The sequence below is a fragment of the Tamandua tetradactyla genome, chromosome 15 (assembly GCF_023851605.1).
Source record: "Tamandua tetradactyla isolate mTamTet1 chromosome 15, mTamTet1.pri, whole genome shotgun sequence".
Lineage (NCBI taxonomy): Eukaryota > Metazoa > Chordata > Mammalia > Pilosa > Myrmecophagidae > Tamandua > Tamandua tetradactyla.
In genome coordinates, this window is record NC_135341.1 from 50,682,702 (window position 1) to 50,701,618 (window position 18,917).

General features: G+C 41.0%; 1 protein-coding gene across 7 annotated transcripts in view; it reads left to right on the forward strand.

Annotated features, from left to right (window-relative positions):
- Window positions 1–18,917, forward strand: part of TRANK1 (tetratricopeptide repeat and ankyrin repeat containing 1) — a 127,123-nt gene that overhangs the window by 35,737 nt on the left and 72,469 nt on the right. For all 7 annotated transcript variants that reach the window (XM_077129846.1, XM_077129849.1, XM_077129850.1 and 4 more), the window contains 6 exons: window positions 109–235; window positions 4,059–4,209; window positions 6,353–6,471; window positions 7,891–7,974; window positions 8,199–8,334; window positions 10,516–10,647. In XM_077129846.1, the coding sequence (XP_076985961.1) occupies window positions 109–235; window positions 4,059–4,209; window positions 6,353–6,471; window positions 7,891–7,974; window positions 8,199–8,334; window positions 10,516–10,647 (749 nt within the window). The remainder of the gene's footprint in view (window positions 1–108; window positions 236–4,058; window positions 4,210–6,352; window positions 6,472–7,890; window positions 7,975–8,198; window positions 8,335–10,515; window positions 10,648–18,917) is intronic.

Sequence of the window (18,917 nt, forward strand, 5' to 3'; positions counted from 1 at the left end):
TGGATCATTTAGTGCTGAAACCCTCTTCCCAATGGTGGCCTTCAACAATTGTTTTCTAGATTTGTAGAATGATAGCTTCACAGCGCATGGGTTTATTCTTTCTCACAGGGTTCCCCCGAGGGATCTGGCTGTGCTGCTGTGCAACAAATCCAATGCATTTTACAGCCTAGGGAAATGGAATGAGGCGTTTGTCGCTGCCAAGGAATGTCTCCAGTGGGATCCAACCTATGTGAAGGTACAGTGCTGTGGTAGCTGGGGGTAACAGTTAACACTTCTTCCCTCTTAGTCTGCCTCCTTTTCTTCCTTCTTTTATAGCAAAAATGCCAGGAGAGCTCCTCATTCAGCTCTCCTTGCACTTTAGACAGGTGCCCATAGGCCATGTGTGCATTATTTGGAAAGAGTAAAAACAGTGCTGGCAGAGTGATGAAATGCATGGGTAGGTGAGAATAGAGCCTGGCCTATTCATAGATGGAGTGCAGTAGAGCTCACAATAGAGCTGTGATATGAATACACCAAAACTCATAGTCTGTTTATTTTCTTGTTGTTCATATATGTCATTTTAGCACAGCTTTGTGTCAAATGCAAGCTGGGCAGATATCATGACACGGGTTCTTTAGAAGGCTTTCCTTACCGTAGAAATCAGCCGCTAGGGAAGACAGGTCAAGAAGACCCTTTAAAGTTGTCAATAAAGGTCAATAAGTGATCATTTGATAATTTTTAAGCTTAATTGCCTGAGTGCCCACTCTGCAATTCATTGTCACCATTCTTGGTGCCATGAAGGAAGACAAAAGGAGTGGAAGACATCAGGTTAGCCCTTGAGTAATTCACAGTCAAGCAGTGTAGAGGAAAAATATGCATGTAAATTCAGAGGAGGTAAATTAAATAGTAATTCTGGAGCCATCTGAGACAACATATGATTAAATGACAAATTAGTCATGTAGATAATTTATAGCAAGGCTTCATAGGGTAGTGGAAAAAGCACAGGTTTTGCTGTCTAATGCTATGCTGCATACTGGTTCCAACAGCTTGGACAAGTTACTTTTGTCTCTTTAAGCCTTAATTTTCCCAACTGTGAAATGAGATAATACCTAGTCTTAGAGTTGCTTAGAAGATTAAGGGGGACATCAGGTTAAATTGTTGGTACTCAACAGAGTTTTTATCATCACCACCACCACCACCACCATCACTATCATCAAGTGCATGGAACTCAGAAATAGGCCCAAATGTCCTCAGTGGTCTATATTTTGTATATGACTGCTAGAAACAGAACACAATAGAAAAGGGGTAGGATGAATGACCTATATATCACTCCAACCCTGAAGGATTCAGATATTTTGTGTTATAAGTAGGCATTAACTCATTAAACTTCTTCGGAGGATAGATATTCTGGAAGTTATTAAGTTTGAAAATGAAGATGCATTCCTGAAAAATTCTCCATAGGAGGCATTCAGGATTTTCCCATCCTCCTGAGGTCTAGGGCGGGAAGTAGATGAGTTATGCCCACCTACTTCCCTGGGGTAGATGCTGGGGCTGTGCCCAAGAAGCTGAGGGGATCCCACAATGATATTCCTGGGGTCTTTCTTTTTTTTTTTTTTTTAATTAATTTTTAAATTTTTTTTTAAAATACCAAAAACACCAAACAAACACAAACATTCGTAATTTTTTGATCATTCTGCTCTCTAATATATAATCAGTAATTCACAATATCATCACATAGTTGCATATTCATCATCATGATCATTTCTTGGAACATTTGCATCTATTCAGAAAAAAGAATAAAAAGAAAACAGAAAAAAATTCATATATACCATACTGCCCACCCCTCCCCCTCACCGATCACCAGCATTTCACTCTAAATTTATTTTAACATTTGTTCCCCCTATTATTCATCTTAATTCCATATGTTTTACTAGTCTGTTGATAAGATAGATAAAAGGAACATCAGACACAAGGTTTTCACAATCACACAATCACATTGTGAAAGCTGTATCATTATACAATCATCTTTAAGAAACATGGTTACTGGAACACAGCTCCACATTTTCAGGCAGTTCCCTCCAGCCTCTCCACTGCATCTTTACTAACAAGGTGATATCTATTTAATGTGTAAGAATAACCTCCAGGATAACCTCTTGACTCTGTTTGGAATCTCTCAGCCATTGACACTTATTTTGTCTCATTTCACTCTTCCCCATTTTGGTCAAGAAGGTTTTCTCAATCCGCTGATGCTGAGTCTCAGCTCATTCTAGGCGTTTTCTCAATCCCTTGATGCTGAGTCTCAGCTCATTCTAGGATTTCTGTCCCACATTGCCAGGGAGGTCCACACCCGTGGGAGTCATGTCCCATGTAGACAGGGGGAAGATGATGAGTTTACTTGTTGTGTTGGCTAGAGAGAGAGGCCACATCTGAGCAACAAAAGAGCTTCTCTTGGGGGTGGCTCTTAGACCTAATTTTAAGTAGGCTTGACCTATCGTTTGTGGGGTTAAGTTTCATATGAACAAACCCCTGGGGTCTTTCTTGAGTGGCCAAACCTGCAGCAGACCCTGTCCACATAGCAACTAAACCATTCCCCCATTCTCACACAGGGTTCCTGGGTGTCCTGTTCCTTCTCCGTCCTCCTACCAAAATAAAAGATGAAACCCAAATCTGAAAAAGGCAAAGAAATGGAGATTCTGTTTCAACTTATCTGGTTAGAAACAAAGAATATTCCCCCCCTCCCTTTTCTGATTGTTATCTGAGGTCTTAGGCCTTTCAAATGAAAATTAAAGTGAATCTATAAATTATCAGAGATGTAATGTTAAGTGGAATTTTTAAGTACTTCCCTTTTTATGAGGTTGGTGTACACTTTCTGTTATTTTATTCAGAAAATTGTTTTGGTAGACCCCTGATGCTGATTCAGAAGATCAAAGTGGGTAAGGAGATATTTTATTACTACTTGAGGGTCCTACAGTTGGGATATAGAGAAAACTATATCAATTTCCTCTATTAATCGTTGTAATTTTACATGATCTTCTCTTTACAGAAATAAAAATTCTTTTGCCTCTGGTGTGTATTGCTTATAGTGTGGAGCTCAGTAAATCTCAGTGCTGTCATTACATTTTTTTCCTACACAGGGGAAATTGTATTTACTCTGATTGAAAGGACAACTTCTTTGTTTACATAACAATCTCATTCTTTTCCAGAATAGGACGTTTCATTCCTCTGTTCTTGATCAGGCTTTGACTTGAGGCATAAATAAATAAACCACACATATAATCGGAACCAGGCTGTTCTAGTTGCAAGCTACCAGAATGCGATATATCAGAACTGGAAGGCTTTTAAAAAGGGGAATTAATTAAATTGCAAGGTTACAGTTCTGAGTCTGTGAAAATGTCTAAATTAAGGCAAGACTATAAAAATGTCCAAGTTAAGGCATCCAGGGAAAGATATTTTGGTTCAAGAAGGCCTCTGATGGTTGGGATTTTTCTTTCAGCTGGAAAGGCACATGGCGACATTGGCTAGCTTTTTCTCCAGGCTTCCTGGGGGCTCTGTCCATTCTGTTGGCTCTGTTGATTCTGGTAGCTCTTTCCAAAATGGTTTCCTCTTAAAGGCCTCCAGTAAGCAACTCCACCTTGAATGGGTGGAGACACATCTCCATGGAAACCATCTAATCAAAAGTTACCACCCACAACTGGGTGGGTCACATCTTCATGGAAACAATGAAAAAGCTCCCACCCAGCAATATTGGATGAGCATTAAAAGACATGGCTTTTCTGGAGTACATAATAGCTTCAAACTGGCACACAGCTTACTTCCTAATCTTTATATCAATATCTTACATGCTGTGTAAGTCATAATTTGAAAGTAATTATTTTCTCAGCAGCTAAAAAGTAGCAGGAAACATCTGGCACAAAATATAACACATTAAACCCAGTATCCAATGCTTGTTAGAAATCTGTTTACATAGATGTGAGACTTCTAGAGTCAGATTTTTCTGTCATGTCGATCTTGCCTTTCCTTCCAGCAGCAGGCTAGAAAAGATGGGATGGGTTATAGCTTTGCTTTTTTTCTTGTTTCAGGGATACTACCGAGCTGGTTATTCCTTGCTGAGTTTGCTCCAGCCTTATGAAGCCGCTCGCATGTTTTTTGAGGGGCTACGACTTCTGCAGTATAACCAAGACCACTCACAGGTTGCTGATTTTCTTGTAGGAGTCTTCACCACTATGGGCAGTAAGTTGGAACTGGGGGAAAGTTTTCAAAATCCTTGTTATTTTATTTGAATGGCCAATGGCGGGACTCAGGTTGCTGGGGAGATAATTCCAGTATGTTTCTTCGTGGCTGATTTATGAAGTGTAAATAAGACTGATTTGCACATAAGAAATAAGTTTGGAAGCTTTGGTGCCTCTTGCCTTTGTAAAAACAACGAAGTCCTTTTGTATAAATGACTTAAAGCTTTCCTAATATTGTTTCTGACCCTTCAAGTTTTCTCTATTGCTATTCTTAGAGATTTCCCCATTTATACTACTTGTTTTATGTGATTTTTGCATGCATTTTTCCAATCTGTTGAGAAACTATTCTTGTTCGTAGTAAAAATAACCTGGACGGGGAGACAGCAGGTGCTGTGAGAGTTGATAATGATTGGTCTGTGCTTGGGCTTTGATGCTTGCTGCCTGGTGAAGCCATTTCAGCAGAGGACCACTCACTCAGTCTATAAATGTTATTTATTGAGGGGCCTTTTGCATCACATTAGATTATTATTCTAATGATCTGATCCATGAGAGGGCTTTGTCGGTGGTCTGGTTTAGCAAAACTGGAAAACTGTAAAGCACCATGTAATATACTCCTTGTCAATTACAAAACACCTTTCTCTTTGGTTATCTTAATGCAGTGTAAAGTCTGCCGATAACCAGGCCCTTATTTTTAAATACTGTCTTTTTTTCAAATTTAAGAGTGCACTGATTTAAAATGTATGTTAATTAATGTTCTGTCAGTGAGAGACATTGATAGTCAGATGTGTCCTGATTTCAGAGATGTTAGAATGTGAGAAGTGGCACATGTTAGAATTGCTGAAAAATTGGTCTTTGGCTTTCAGAAGTGGACAACTCACTACTGACAATAGATTCAACTGTTCCCATATCTATTGTAGGAAAGCAACTCCTGTGGTCTGTGGGTGTAATCCTATAGATTTTGACAAGTTTCACACAGAGAGTAGGTAGGACCATTAGCAGGCAATGGGAAGAAGGAGGCACAGCCATGTCCCCTAGACAGAGAAGTAGACGGTCTCTTAAGAGAGATGCTGAGGAGCCACAGCTCTCCAGTCAGCCTTTTGCTGATGCTTCCTGAAGCCAGATTCCTTTTTCTCTTAACCTGAAGGCTTGGCTCACTCCCTACATTTCCTCGCTGTCCTCTCTGTATCTTCTAAGAGTCACTGTTCCATCAGGAGCCAGGCCATAGTTCTGGGAATTCCAAACAACTGTTTCTTTGTGATTGCCCCTCTAAGATAACCAGGATGGTTTCTATTCTGCCAGCTTCCCAAGAGGAGGCCATTAATAGGACTTCTTAGAGCAGTGCATCTGATACTTGTCTAACAAAGTACCCCTATTTGTAGGGTAAATGCATACTCACAGCCCAATTTCTAAATCTTGAAAAATATATTCATGGAAATTTTGAATGCTTTTCTACAACATATTTGTTTTGATATTTACTTAATTATTTGGAAATTGATAAACTTGGAAGAGGTGCCACATTGCTTTTGATACCTGACCTGTCCCCTTGGATGTTCTCTTCCATGAGTTTGAGAAATGTGGTTGGCGATCATGAGATGGAATAGGTCATTGGGCCAGTGGATTAGAAGAGTGTGTATTGATTGAAAGAGTTGGTAGATCAAGTTTCGTTTTTGTCAAGAATTAGTTGTATGACGTGCCATGAAGCCTTCCTCATTTGTCATAGTTTCTCATTTGTCATAGTTTCTCATCTGTCAGGTGACAGTAATATTTGTCACATCTTCCTTAAAGGAAGTGAGTTTCAGAACTTCAAGTTTCTATTTCCTCCTCTGTAAATGGGGCTAATAGGTGCTTCCTTATTGATTTGTTTGATCAAATACATAGCATGTATCATTGTGCTCAGCAAATAGAAAAGCTAAGTGAATATTATCTAACATTCTACTGCCTAACTCTTAGGAGACTGATTGTGTGAATGAACTTAAAATGATTTCCAGTCAATTATATAGGACATTATATTTAGGAAATGTCAGCCTTTCTGGTATTTTTAATTTACTATTTGTCTATGTGTGATATTAATTGGAAGACCTTTTCCCAAATGTTTATAGACTTTCCCCAAGTTTAAATTTCTAAACTATGGAAATTTCTTTCAGGTGATCCTGTTGTTTTGCAAAGTTTCTTGCCCTGCTTTGATCATATTTTTGCTACTGGATTCTCAACAGAAGTGTGGCAGTCTGTAATAGAAAAATTGGCAAAGAAAGGATTGTGGCATGTAAGTAAAAGGAGATGGCTGTATTGAGGGGGAAGTATATTCTTGATTAAATGATTCCTGTCTGTTGACACTGGGGAAATATAATTTACTATTTGTTCTCTCTTTGGGTAAGATGGCTGGACTAAGAGATCTATAACAATTTTTCTGGCTTTATTTTAAAAAACAAGGTCTAAAACTCAGTGATTCCAAGTGCTAGGGCAGATCTGTGAGTAGGAAGCTTCAGTCCTCATTAACAGGAACGTAGTTCAATTTACCATACTCAGAAAAGAACTCCTTATATCTCCTATGACCAGTGTGGGGTGGAGGGGAATAGAGCCCTGTGGCCTAGGTGGGAAATGATGCAATAGAAGCCACGCAGCTCCTAATAGCTTATAACCCCAGGCAGTCAAGGAAATGCCCAGAAATCGAGCCCAAGTTGGTGGGTCCTACATCCTGCCAGCAGTGGGACCCATGTCATTCCCAAAATTTGAGACAGAGGCATCATATATATGTTAGATCAGCAATCAAACTGCCAGAAACCTGAATATGATATCTGGGGCCCAGATTGGGATAAGCAGTTAAGAGTAAATGCCAACCTGAAAGAGACTAGAAGTAAGATGTAGCCATAGGACAGGTTCCTGTGGTCCCAAGTCCCCAGTGGTGAGAGCATGCCCAAGGGAGGTTTGAGCTGAGACTGCCCCTGCCTCTCATGGATGACCATGATTGGGTCTCCAGTCAGGGCCAGTCCAGAGGCTAGAATTCTTAGACCTGTTGGTATACCCAGATGATCTCAGTAGGGGCCTTTCAGGATGTGTGGCCCCTTTGTGTCTGTGTGACTTGGAGAAGGTTGCTTAATCTCTCTGAATTTCAGATTCTTCAATGAGTTTAGACAACTGGTTCTCTGAAAAAGAAAAAAAATCCCTGATTTGTAGCATTTGTCAATTTCCGTGGTGTAAATACTCTCACCAGGACCAATATCAGGTTACTAACATGAGCTGGAGTTGGGAAGAGATGCACACAATTGCTTCTCACTAGTTGATAGGAGCCATCTCCAGCATACCACTGGCTAGGGTCTAAAGAGCCCCAAATAGCTGGGGCTTCTGGAACACTGATATACTAAATTTGGGATGGGATATTTTAAAGACTTTGAGCCTTCTGCTTGCTAAGGTTTAAGAACTTTTCATTGCATTGCTACTACTCTCCACAATGCTGCTTGACATCAATGGCTCCTGACCTTAGTCTTTGAAAAAATATGGAGAGAGCTTAACCCTCAGCAAGGATAGAAGGTTGGTTAGAAAGAGAGACTTTATCATGGTTCAGGCTGTACAATTTGTCAGGTAGCTTAAAAAAGAGAGACAAGGCTAGAGGTGTCTTTTTTTTAAATGACCTATGTGGAGAACAATATTGTTCCAACTTTTTCTTTTTCTCTCTTCCCTTCAGTCGTTTTTACTTCTGTCAGTGAGAAAAGACCGACTACCAAGAAATATCCATGTCCCGGAGTTATCACTGAAAAGTCTCTTTGAGGTAAGGTGACCTCTTGTTTTATATGGTTTTAATCAGGTGTCTTCTGCCTTGTATTTGGGACCTTCCCCTTTAGCTGCCTCACCATAAATTTGTTATTTATACCTTCGCCACAACTATCCATATTTTAATGGTTCCAAACTTTATGGATGAGGAGTTTGAAGAGTTTGAAGTTTCATATCGCTGTGGTGACTTCCACGATTTTTCTTGTTTCTCTCCCGCCCCAGAAATATGTCATTGGACTTTATGAGAAAATGGAACAGGTGCCCAAGTTAGTTCAGTGGCTCATCTCCATTGGTGCAAATATTGAGAGTATTGGACCATACCCTCTTCATGCCCTCATGCGACTCTGTATCCAAGCACGTGAGTGTTCTCCAGTTACAAGTTCTCTGGGCCATCCTGCCAGCATCGGGGAACTCTGCTGAGCTGAAGTGAAACCAAAATTTAGCTACTTAAATAATAAAGACAGGAAAATAGCCTCATTTTGTTTTTCCTGGGATCTAGTAGCTAAAGAAGGTCCAAATGAAAAGGACCCAATGTTCCTAGACAGATCCTGTCAGCAGAATGGAACCCTGGGACCCAAGGAGGCAACTTGTGACAAGCAGCTGCTGCTGGGCAGAGCTCTCAGTAGAGCTGTGGAATTCCCTCCTATTCGCATAATGCAGCTTTGGTCCTTTTCCTGGTTCATTTTCTCTCCAGCACAGTGGGCCAATTGCTGTGTTCTAGGATTATAGCTGGGGGATCCCAAGGGAAACACAGCTGGTGCTGATGTTTCTGGGTGGTTGTTCTTTTAACAAACTGCTGTTTTCATAAAACTTTTTCTTTAAGGCTTCACCACTTGGCTATAAGATTTAAACTTTAAAATATTTTTGTTTCATCATTAACCCACACACCCATACACACACTTTATGCAGAAGCCTGTTTTTCCTCTTCCAAGCTCATGTGGCATTACTGCTGGCATACTGTTTTAGAGCTGGAGTTGGCTGAGAGATCTTGTCAGGTCTACATGTTCTAGGCTGTGTCAGCTTTCCAGGAAGTTACAGTATAGGGGGAAGGTGGCCAGTGTCTGGGGGCCCTCCCTGGTCCCTCATCTTTGCTTTAGCCAGGTTTGCTCTGCTATTACCTATTTCATATAATGGGGAGTTCATAAGAAATTTTATTCTTACAAAGGAATTGGCAGATAAAACATTAAAAAATAAAGTCTGATTAAAAACAATTTTAATCTAATTCTCCCCATTCCAAATTAGGAACCTGAAACGCAGAGAAGTGTGCCTCTGATAATGAATGTCATGATTTCCCACTCTGCCTATTCTTTTAGCTCCTGCAGTGCAGGAGGATATCGGAAAGATCAAGCCTTCAAGTTTATCCCTGATCAGATTCTCAGAGGAAAACTCTGAAATGGTGACGAATGGAGTCCATGGAGTTTGCAGAAGTGTGAGACTTTCCTTGAACTCAGGAGCCTAGAAAAGAACTTAAATATGTGTCCTGTTGATTGTAATGCAATACTGCACAGATCCCCTTTCCTTCCAGTGCCCTTATTGTAGTGAGTGTTAGCTGCTAACAATTCAAAACTGCCTGCCTTCTCCAGAAAATTGCTCTTTGCCAACAGGCACCACTGTTCAGGGAGGTTACTCCCCAACCTCACTTCCCTCTCTGGAGCGTTCTGTAGCTCCTGACTGATTTAAAACACAGGTACAAAAGGCCACCTTCATACCTCAACAAGGGACCCATTCTGTGGTACAGTTCCTGCTCCAGAGCGCCCTGTGGGATCAGGCTGAAGCAGACTCCCTCTGAGATCACATCCTTGCTTCTGACTTCCTTCTCTGCTCTGTCCTGTCTCTCACTCTCTCCTGAGAGCTGTGCTTTAGTAAATCACATGCACAATAATCTGGGTCTCAGGCTCTCTTTCTAGGGAACCTGTCCAAATAACTTTCTATAACTCATCCTTTTGAAAGTCCCGGGCTGGGCGGAGATTGGAGACATGAATCAGAGATAGAGACACGACACTGGCAGTGGGGGAGGGAAGATTTATTAGCAGAGGGACAGCATTGAGTTGACTCAAGAAATCAACTTCCACCCGCCTTGACTTGGGTAGGAGTTTTAAAGGGAGTTGGGGGTAGGGTTTGGTGGGTTTTTCACAGGGGGGTCCTTGGGAGTTTGGTGGCTATGCATTGGTGAAAACACTGCCTTAGTTCTGTAAGGTTGAAACTGCCAGAGGGCAGATATCGAGCAAGGGAGTTTATTCCAATAATGTAACTGTGAAGGTTGAATAAGGGAGTTTATCACAAGAAGGCAGCTGCTGGAGGGTGAGAAATGTTAGTTTGGAAAGTTCCCAGAGGAATGCTGAAAAGTCCACCCCTGTTTGTTCCTCTACACCTTTCACTTTTTCAACCTGCACCTGAGTCTCCCCATGTTTGTTTTTCACAAGTGGAAAAGTATGCTAGAGTCTGCATTTGCTTCCCTCAGTGAGGTGCCTGTTGATTTGATTTACTGATTTTCTGTAGGTAGAAAATAAAATCAGTACTTCATTTTAATTCCCTTCAGGGGAAAACCATCTTTTTAGGTGGCTAATGGAATACAAGCCTGAGTGGAAAGGTCGCATCAACCAGAAGGACGAGGATGGCTGTACAGTACTTCATGTCGTTGCCTCCCGCCCCTCAGGATACCACCTCAAGAGTAAGTACCAAGGCTAGCGCCCTGCCCCCCACAAGGCCTGAGAGGGCTGGATAAAATTCCAGGCGTTATAAAACCCACACAACTGAAACATTCCACCGTGTGACAGGCCCCAGAGGGCTCTACTTTTCCTTGAATTAAATATGACTGGGAGTAGCCTGTATGGAGAATGGAGGCAGGGTCAGAGAAGGAAGAAATGCTGGGCTCCATGTATTGTTGTTTTTTAATTTCTCTGTTTCTATACTCTCTGTTTATTTTGAAAACAATCTTTTCTGATACATATCCAAATGAATTTGAAATAACAATTATCTCAAGATATGCAAAAATTACTTATATATTCTTCTATAAATGAAACACTGATGAAAGAACACTAAACATATTATTTAAGGACTTCAATATATAGAAATCTCTTTCTCCAGCTTTTTAAACTGTTTTTTCCCATCTAAACCAACATTTATTTGACATTTGGGTTATATGTGCATATAAAAACAGGAACATTTGTCAAAGTGAGCATGAAATAAAACAGTGTACAGTGCCCTTTCTAGATATAATTAAAGTTTCAGAGGCAAAGTGGTCCAAATGGGAGCAAAAAGCTGGCTTTATAAAATAAACTAGATAAAAATTAAGAATAATCGAAGGTGCTAAAGATTAATTCATAAGTAATTTTTCTTTCCTATCCTTTTTTTTCTTTTTTTTTTTGGGAATCAAACCTGGATCTCCGGCATGGCAGGCGAGAATTCTGCCACTGAGCCACCATTGCACCACCTTTCATTCCTATCCTTTAATATGCAAGTGTGCACTGTGTGTGTGTGAATTAGAATCCTTCCAATCAAAATTGTGAACTCTTATGCCTAGGGATATATAATTCAACAAAAGGACCTAGGATAAAAAGATGAGATGTAGTTAAAGAAATAGAGGACATCTGTCCATCAAGTTATACATATCAACTTACTAAAGAGGCAGAGTGTTTAAAAGTCTCAGTGGGCTCAGATATTGAATTGGGCCTTAAAGTGATGCTTTAATTCATTATTTATTAAAATAAACTGTGATTCCTATAATCAGAATGATACTGCCAATCCATGGGGTGAGTTGGCAAAAGAGATAGTCAAAATATCACCATTCAATTCTTCTAATGCTTTGCTTGTACAAAGCCAGGCTCTGGGGGGTAATGTTTTTGACACCTTTACAGAATTTTATGGAAATGGGAGGTATAGAGATGTTGGCTGGCTGTTGTTAGATACACTGTATACATTAATGACTGAAAGGGGTGGCCTTAAGGCTTCAAATGAGAGACTTACATGCCATCTGACAGATATAAACGCTTCTATGAGTCCTGAAGGAAAATCTTATTTCGTGTAGCCATAGACTTGAGATCTCCAAAAATCAGACTCAGAATCTTATTGTTAGAGTAGCAACTTTACAACATAAACTGAAATCTCAATCTTGCATGGTGTCTGCCATTAAAGTGAGGGCATTGATTGGAAAGGAGTGGGACCCTGAAAAAATGGGATGGTGACGTATGGATTGATAATGATATCCATGGCAAGGTTGAAACCGAAGGCAATGCTAAGTCTACTCTAGATAATCCTGTAATAGTCTGCCCTGAGGACATAGCCTCCCCACCTCCAGCCTGCCTTGAGGAGTTGGCCACCCAACTTCCACCTGAAGGGATTAGTCCTAGAGTGATTAATCCTGTTTCACCAGATGAAACTGCAAATGAATGCCCTGAAGCAAATGGCTTGGAAGATACTTCTAATTATTTTCATGTCCCACCCCCACCACTCCTCATTTCTTTCAGACCTATGACTAAAGTCCCAACAGGCCCTAAAGTTGAGGTACAAATGATCACACATAAGGAGGTACATTATACTCCAAAAGAACTGTGTGAGTTTTCCAATTTACATAGACAGAAATCAGGGGAATGAATATGTGTGGCAATGTATGTGAAGGGTGTGGGATAATAGTTGGAGGAATATAAAGCTGGATCAGGCTGAATTTATTGATATAGGTCCACTAAACAGAGATTCTGCATTCAGTGTTACAGCTTGAGGGATTAGAAAAGGCATTAACAGTTCGTTTGGATGGTTGGCTAAAATATGGATTAAAAGGTGGCTGACATCACCTGAGGTTGAAATGCCAGCACTGCCCTGGTATAATGTAGATGAGTGGATCCAGAGGCTTAGAGAGATTGGAATGTTAGAGTGGATTTATCATGCAAAGCCTGTTCTTACACCCCAGGAATGTCTGGAGGATGCACCTTTTACTAGAACAGTGAGAAATAAATTTGTGAGAATAGTACCATCATCCCTGAAGAGTTCTGTAGTTGCACTTCTCTGTAGGTCAGATATTACTGTGGGAACTGCTGTCACTCCGCTGGAATCCTTAAACATAAGGAGATGACTGGAACCCGAGTTGGCAGAAGCCAGGTGATAGCACTTAATTGCCAAAGACAGGGTGGATGTGGCTATTATAATAGACAGCAAACTCAAAGCAGAAGTCAAAATAATCTGACACACAGAGATTTGTGGTGTTGGCTAGTAAATCATGGGGTACCTAGAAGTACAATAGATGGGTAGTCTATTAAATTCTTGTTTAAGCTGTATAAAAAAAAGAGTTCTAGGTCAAGTGAACAGAAGTCTAACTTGAATTATGAAAACACAGAGTCACAGCCCCTTAATCAATTTCCAGACTTGAGACAGTTTACAGACCAGAACCCCTTGAATGAAGGGGAGGCCAGATCCCTTTGGGGGAGAACTCTGTTATACTGCCGTAAATTTATACTGTTAATCTTCCTCCAAGCCTTCCCTAAGGAGACTGATGGGCTTTTAACAGGGTAACTGTTCATTGGGGAAAAGGAAATGATCAGATATTTCGGCGATTATTAGACACCGATTCAGAAGTGACACTAATTCCAGGGGACCCAAAATGTTACTCTGGTCCAACAGTCAGAGTGGGGGCTTATGGAGGTCAGATGATCAATGGAGTTTTAGTTCACATCTGTCTCACAGTGGGTCCAGTGGGCCCCTGGACCCAATCTGTTGTTATTTCCCCAGTTCCAGAATGCATAATTGGATAGACATACTGAGAAACTGGCAGAATCCCCACACTGGCTATCTAACTTGTGGAATGAGGGCTATTTATGATGGGAAAGGCCAAATGGAAGCCACTAGAACTTCCCCTACCTAGCAAAATAGTAAATCAGAAGCAATACCAGATTCCTGGAGGGATTGCAAGGATTACTGCCACTCTTAAGAACTTGAAGGATGCAGGGGTGGTGATTTACACCACATCCCCATTCAACTTTCCTATTTGGCCTGTGCAGAAAACAGATGGGTCTTGGAGGATGACAGTGGATTATCGTAAGTTCAACCAGGTGGTAACTCCAATTGCAGCTACTGTTCCAAATGTGGTATCATTGCTTGAGCAAATCAATACATCTCCTGGAACCTGGTATGTAGCTATTGATCTGGCAAATGCTTTTTTCGCGATAGCTTCTAGTAAGGACCACCAGAAACAGTTTGCTTTCAGCTGGCAAGGTCAGCAATGTACTTTCACTGTCCTACCTCAGGGGAATATAAACTCTCCAGCCCTGTGTCATAATCTTGTCTGCAGGGACCTTGATCATTTCTCCCTCCCACAAGACATCACACTGGTCCATTATATTGATGATATCATGTTGATTGGACCTAGTGAACAAGAAGTAGCAACCACTCTAGACTTATTGGTAAGGCAGTTGTGTGTCAGAGGATGGGAAATAAATCCAACAAAAATATAGGGGTCTCCCACCTCAGTGAAATTTCTGGTGTCCGTGGTGTGGGGTATGTCGAGATATCCCTTCTAAGGTAAAGGATAAGTTGCTGCATCTGGCCTCTTCTATGATCAAAAAAGAGGCACAATGCCTAGTTGGTCTCTTTGGATTTTGGCGACAACATATTCATCGTTTGAGTACGCTACTCTGGCCCATTTATCGAATGACCAGAAAAGCTGCTAATTTTCAATGAGGACCTGAACAAGAAGGAGGCTCTGCGACAGGTGTAGGCTGCTATACAAGCTGCTCTGCCACTTAGAACATATGATCCAGCAGATCCAATGGTGCTGGAAGTGTCAGTGGCAGATAGAGATGCTGTTTAGAGCCTTTAGCAGACCCCTATAGGAGAATCACAATACAGACCCTTGGGATTTGGGAGCAAAGCTTTACCATCTGCTGCAGATAACTACTCTCCTTTTGAGAAACAGCTTTTGGCCTGCTACTGGGCCTTAGTAGAGACTGAACGCTTAACCATGGGCCACTAAGTTTCCTTAGGACCTGAGTTGCCTATCATGAGTTGGGTGTTGACTGACCCACCAAGCCATAAAGTTGGGCATGTGCAGCAGTACTCCATCATAAAATGGAATGGCATATATCAGATAGGGCCAGAACAGTTCCTGAAGGCAGAAGTAAGTTACATGAAGAAGTGGCCCAAATGCCTATGGTCTCCACTCCTGTCACATTACCTTCTGTTTCCTAGGCTAGAGCTATGGCCTCTTGGGGAGTTTCTTACAGTGAACTGACCGAGGAAGAGAAAAATCGGGCCTGGTTTACAGATGGTTCAGTACGATATGCAGGTACCACCCAAAAGTGGACAGCTGCAGCACCACAACTCCTTTCTGGGGTGTCCTTGAAGGACAGTGATGAGGGGAAATCCTCCCAGTGGGTAGAACTTCGAGCAGTGCACCTGGTTGTTCATTTTGCTTGGAAGGAGAACTGGTCAGAGGTGCATTTGTATACACCTCATGGGCTGTTAGTAATGGTTTGGCTGGATGGTCAGGGACTTGGAAAGACCATAATTGGAAAATTGGTGACAAGGAGGTCTGGGGAAGAGGTATGTGGATAGACCTTTCTGAGTGGGCAAAAACATGAAGATATTTGTGTCCCATGTGAATGTACACCAGAGGGTGACTTCAGCAGAGGAAGGTTTTAATAATCAAGTGGATAAGATGACCTGTTCTGTGGATACCAGTTAGCCTCTTTCCCAGCAACTCCTGTCATTGCCTGGTGGGCTCATGAACAAAGTGGTCATGGTGGTAGGGATGGGCTCAGCAATATGGCCTTCCACTCACCAAGGCCAACTTGGATACAGCTACTGCTGAGTGTCCAATCTGCCAGCAGCAATGACCCACACTCAGCCCCCCGTATGGCACCATTCCCTGCCTTCATGGAAGGGGCAGTGATTTGTTCTAACTAGAATAGGCACATACCCTGGATATGGGTTTGCTTTCCCTACATGCAGTGCTTCTGCCAAAACTACCATACATGGGCTTACAGAATACATCATCCATCGTCATGGTATTCCAGACAGCATTGCTGCTGGTCAAGGAACAACTTCACAGCAAATGACGTATGGGAATGGGCACATGCTCATGGAATTCTCTGGTCTTACATGTTCTCTATCATCCAGAAGCAGCTGGGTTGATAGAACAGTGGAATGGCCTTTGAAAACTCAATTATGGTGCCAACTACATGGCAATACCTTGAAGGGCTGAGGTAACATTCTCCAGGAAGCTATGTATGCTCTGAATCAGTGTCAACTGTATGGTGCTGTTTCTCCCATAGCCAGGATCCATGGGTCCAGGAACCAAAAGGTAGAAATGGGAGTGGCAACACTCACTATTACCCTTAGTGATCCACTAGGAAAATTTTTGCTTCCTGTCCCTGCAACCTTGAATCCTGCTGGTCTACAGGTTTTAGTTCCAAAAGGGCAAGTGCTTCCACCAGGAGAAACGACAATGATTCCATTGAACTGAAATCTAAGACTGCCACCTGGTCACATTGGGCTACTTATGCTCCAGGATTAACAAGCCAAGAAGGGGATTACATTACTGGCTGGGGTGATTGACCCTTACTATCAGGGAAATAGGACTGCCAATGGCTCTGAAACTCCAGGAATGTTTTGGTCATCCCACCAGGCAAAGAACCATGGTCAGCTGAAGTGCTTGCTGAGGGTAAAGGGAACATGGAATGGGTAGTGGAAGAAGGTAGTGATGAATATGAACTATGACCACATGATCAGCTACAGAAATGAGGACTATAATGCTGTTTTGTTCATGTTATAGTATTTAAGTTGTAAAATTTCAAGTTTAAGGATGAATATTACCCAAGGACTTGCACCCTATATTGGGGAGATTTATTGTGTTTCCGGTTATATGCAGGGCAGTTGAATATTGTTAGGTGAGGGGGAAAAATGTGTCTTTTATTGTTTTCTATTTAGAAATTAGGTATGGTTTAAGGTGATGAGTATAGCTGCCAAGTTGACAAGGGGTAGACTGTCATGGTCAGGTTCATGTGTCAACTTGGCCAAGTGGTGGTACCTGTTTGCCTGGTTGGTCAAGGGCTGGCCTGTCTTTTGCTATGAGGACATTTCATAGAATTAAATCATGATCATGTCGGCTACATCCACAGCTGATTCCACTGTAATCAGCCCAGGGGAGTGTCTTCTTAAATGAGTGATGCTTAATCCAATCACTGGAAGCCTTTTAAAGAGGATTCAGAAGAGACAGGCTCTCTTCCTGCTTCGACTGGTGAGCCTCTCCTGTGGATTTCGTCCAGTCCCTCCATTGGAATCGTCAGCTTCACAGCCTGCCCTACAGATTTTGGACTCTACATTCCCATGTTTACATGAGACACTTATATAAATTTTATATTTATGGATATTTCCCGTTGATTCTGTTTCTCTAGAGAACCCTCTAATACAGATTAATTAATTAATTAATCTAGTGCTAATTACCACTGGATTAGTACTTTAAGGGTAAACATTGGTAAGAAATGATTATGTTATAAAAGCACACACAAAACATTTTGTGGTTCTACCATTTTCTTTGTTGCACTATTCGCGTAACTGGGGAAAGATAAGAGGTCCACTATATTTAAGAACATTTAATATACCCCATAAACTGTCAGAATCAAAGATTTTTATGAATTCTTCTGCCAAACACAACATTGATTTCCATCTATAATTATTTTTTAAGATAAGAAACAAAGTCAATTGAAAAAATAGTAGCCTTGAGCTTTGAAACACTGTACTTTAACACACTGATAGAAAAACCTAGAACATCACTGTAAAAATGTTAATCATTATTAGCATTCAGCAATGAATGGATGCAACTTTATTGTGACTTCTCCAAAAATGCTTTGCAGCAGCTAACACACTGCTGGTACATAGCCTCAAAGTCGGAGTCATTCCCATATTAGGGATCTTCAAAATAAGTTATTTTTTGTGGATCATAGGCCCAAGTAGTTCAATTTCAGCTTTGCATTTTTTTTTAACTTCATTACCTTTGTGTATGTGTGTCTTTTTTATGCAATTTTTTGAGATATATTCACATACCATTTAATCATCCAAAGTATACAATCAATGGCTCATAGTATCATCACATAGTTGTGTATTCATCACTATAATTAATTTTAGAAATTTTCATTACTCCACAAATAAAAAATAAAGAAGAGCACCTAAAACATCCCATACCCTTTATCCCCCCTATTATTTATTTTGTCTTTAGTTTTTTACTCATCTGCCCATACACTAGGAAAGGGAGTGTCCATTACAAGGTTTTCACAATCACACAGTTACACCATAAAAACTTTATAGTCACAGAATCATCATCAAGAATCAAGGCTACTGGATTACAGTTCAACAGTTTCAGGTATTTCCTTCTAGCTATTCGAATACCACTAGAAACTAAAAAAGAGTATCTTTATAATGCATAAGAATAACTTCCTGAATGACCTCTTAACTCTATTTGAGATCTCTCAGCCACTGAAACTTTGTTTTGATTCCTTTCTTTTCCCCCTTTTGGTCAAGAAGGCTTTCTCAATCCCCTGATGCCAGAGCCAGACTCATTCCCGGTAATCATTCCCATATTGCCAGGGATATTTACACTCCTTGGAGTCATGTGCCATGTAGGTGGGGAGGGCAGTGAGTTTATTTGCAGAGTTGGCTTAGAGAGAGAGGCCATATCTGAGCAAGAAAAGAGGTTCTCTGGGGGTGACTCTTAGGCATAATTATATAGGCTTAGCTGTGCCATTACAGAAGACTTATGTTTCATAAGGGTCCTTTTTTTTTTTTTTTGCATGGGCAGGCACTGGGAATTGAACCCGGGTCTCCAGTATGGCAGGTGTATTAATTAGGGTTCTCTAGACAAACAGAATCAACAGGAAATATTCATAAATATAAAATTTATAAAAGTGTCTCATGTAGGAACTGTAGGAACATGGAGTCCAAAATCTGTAAGGCAGT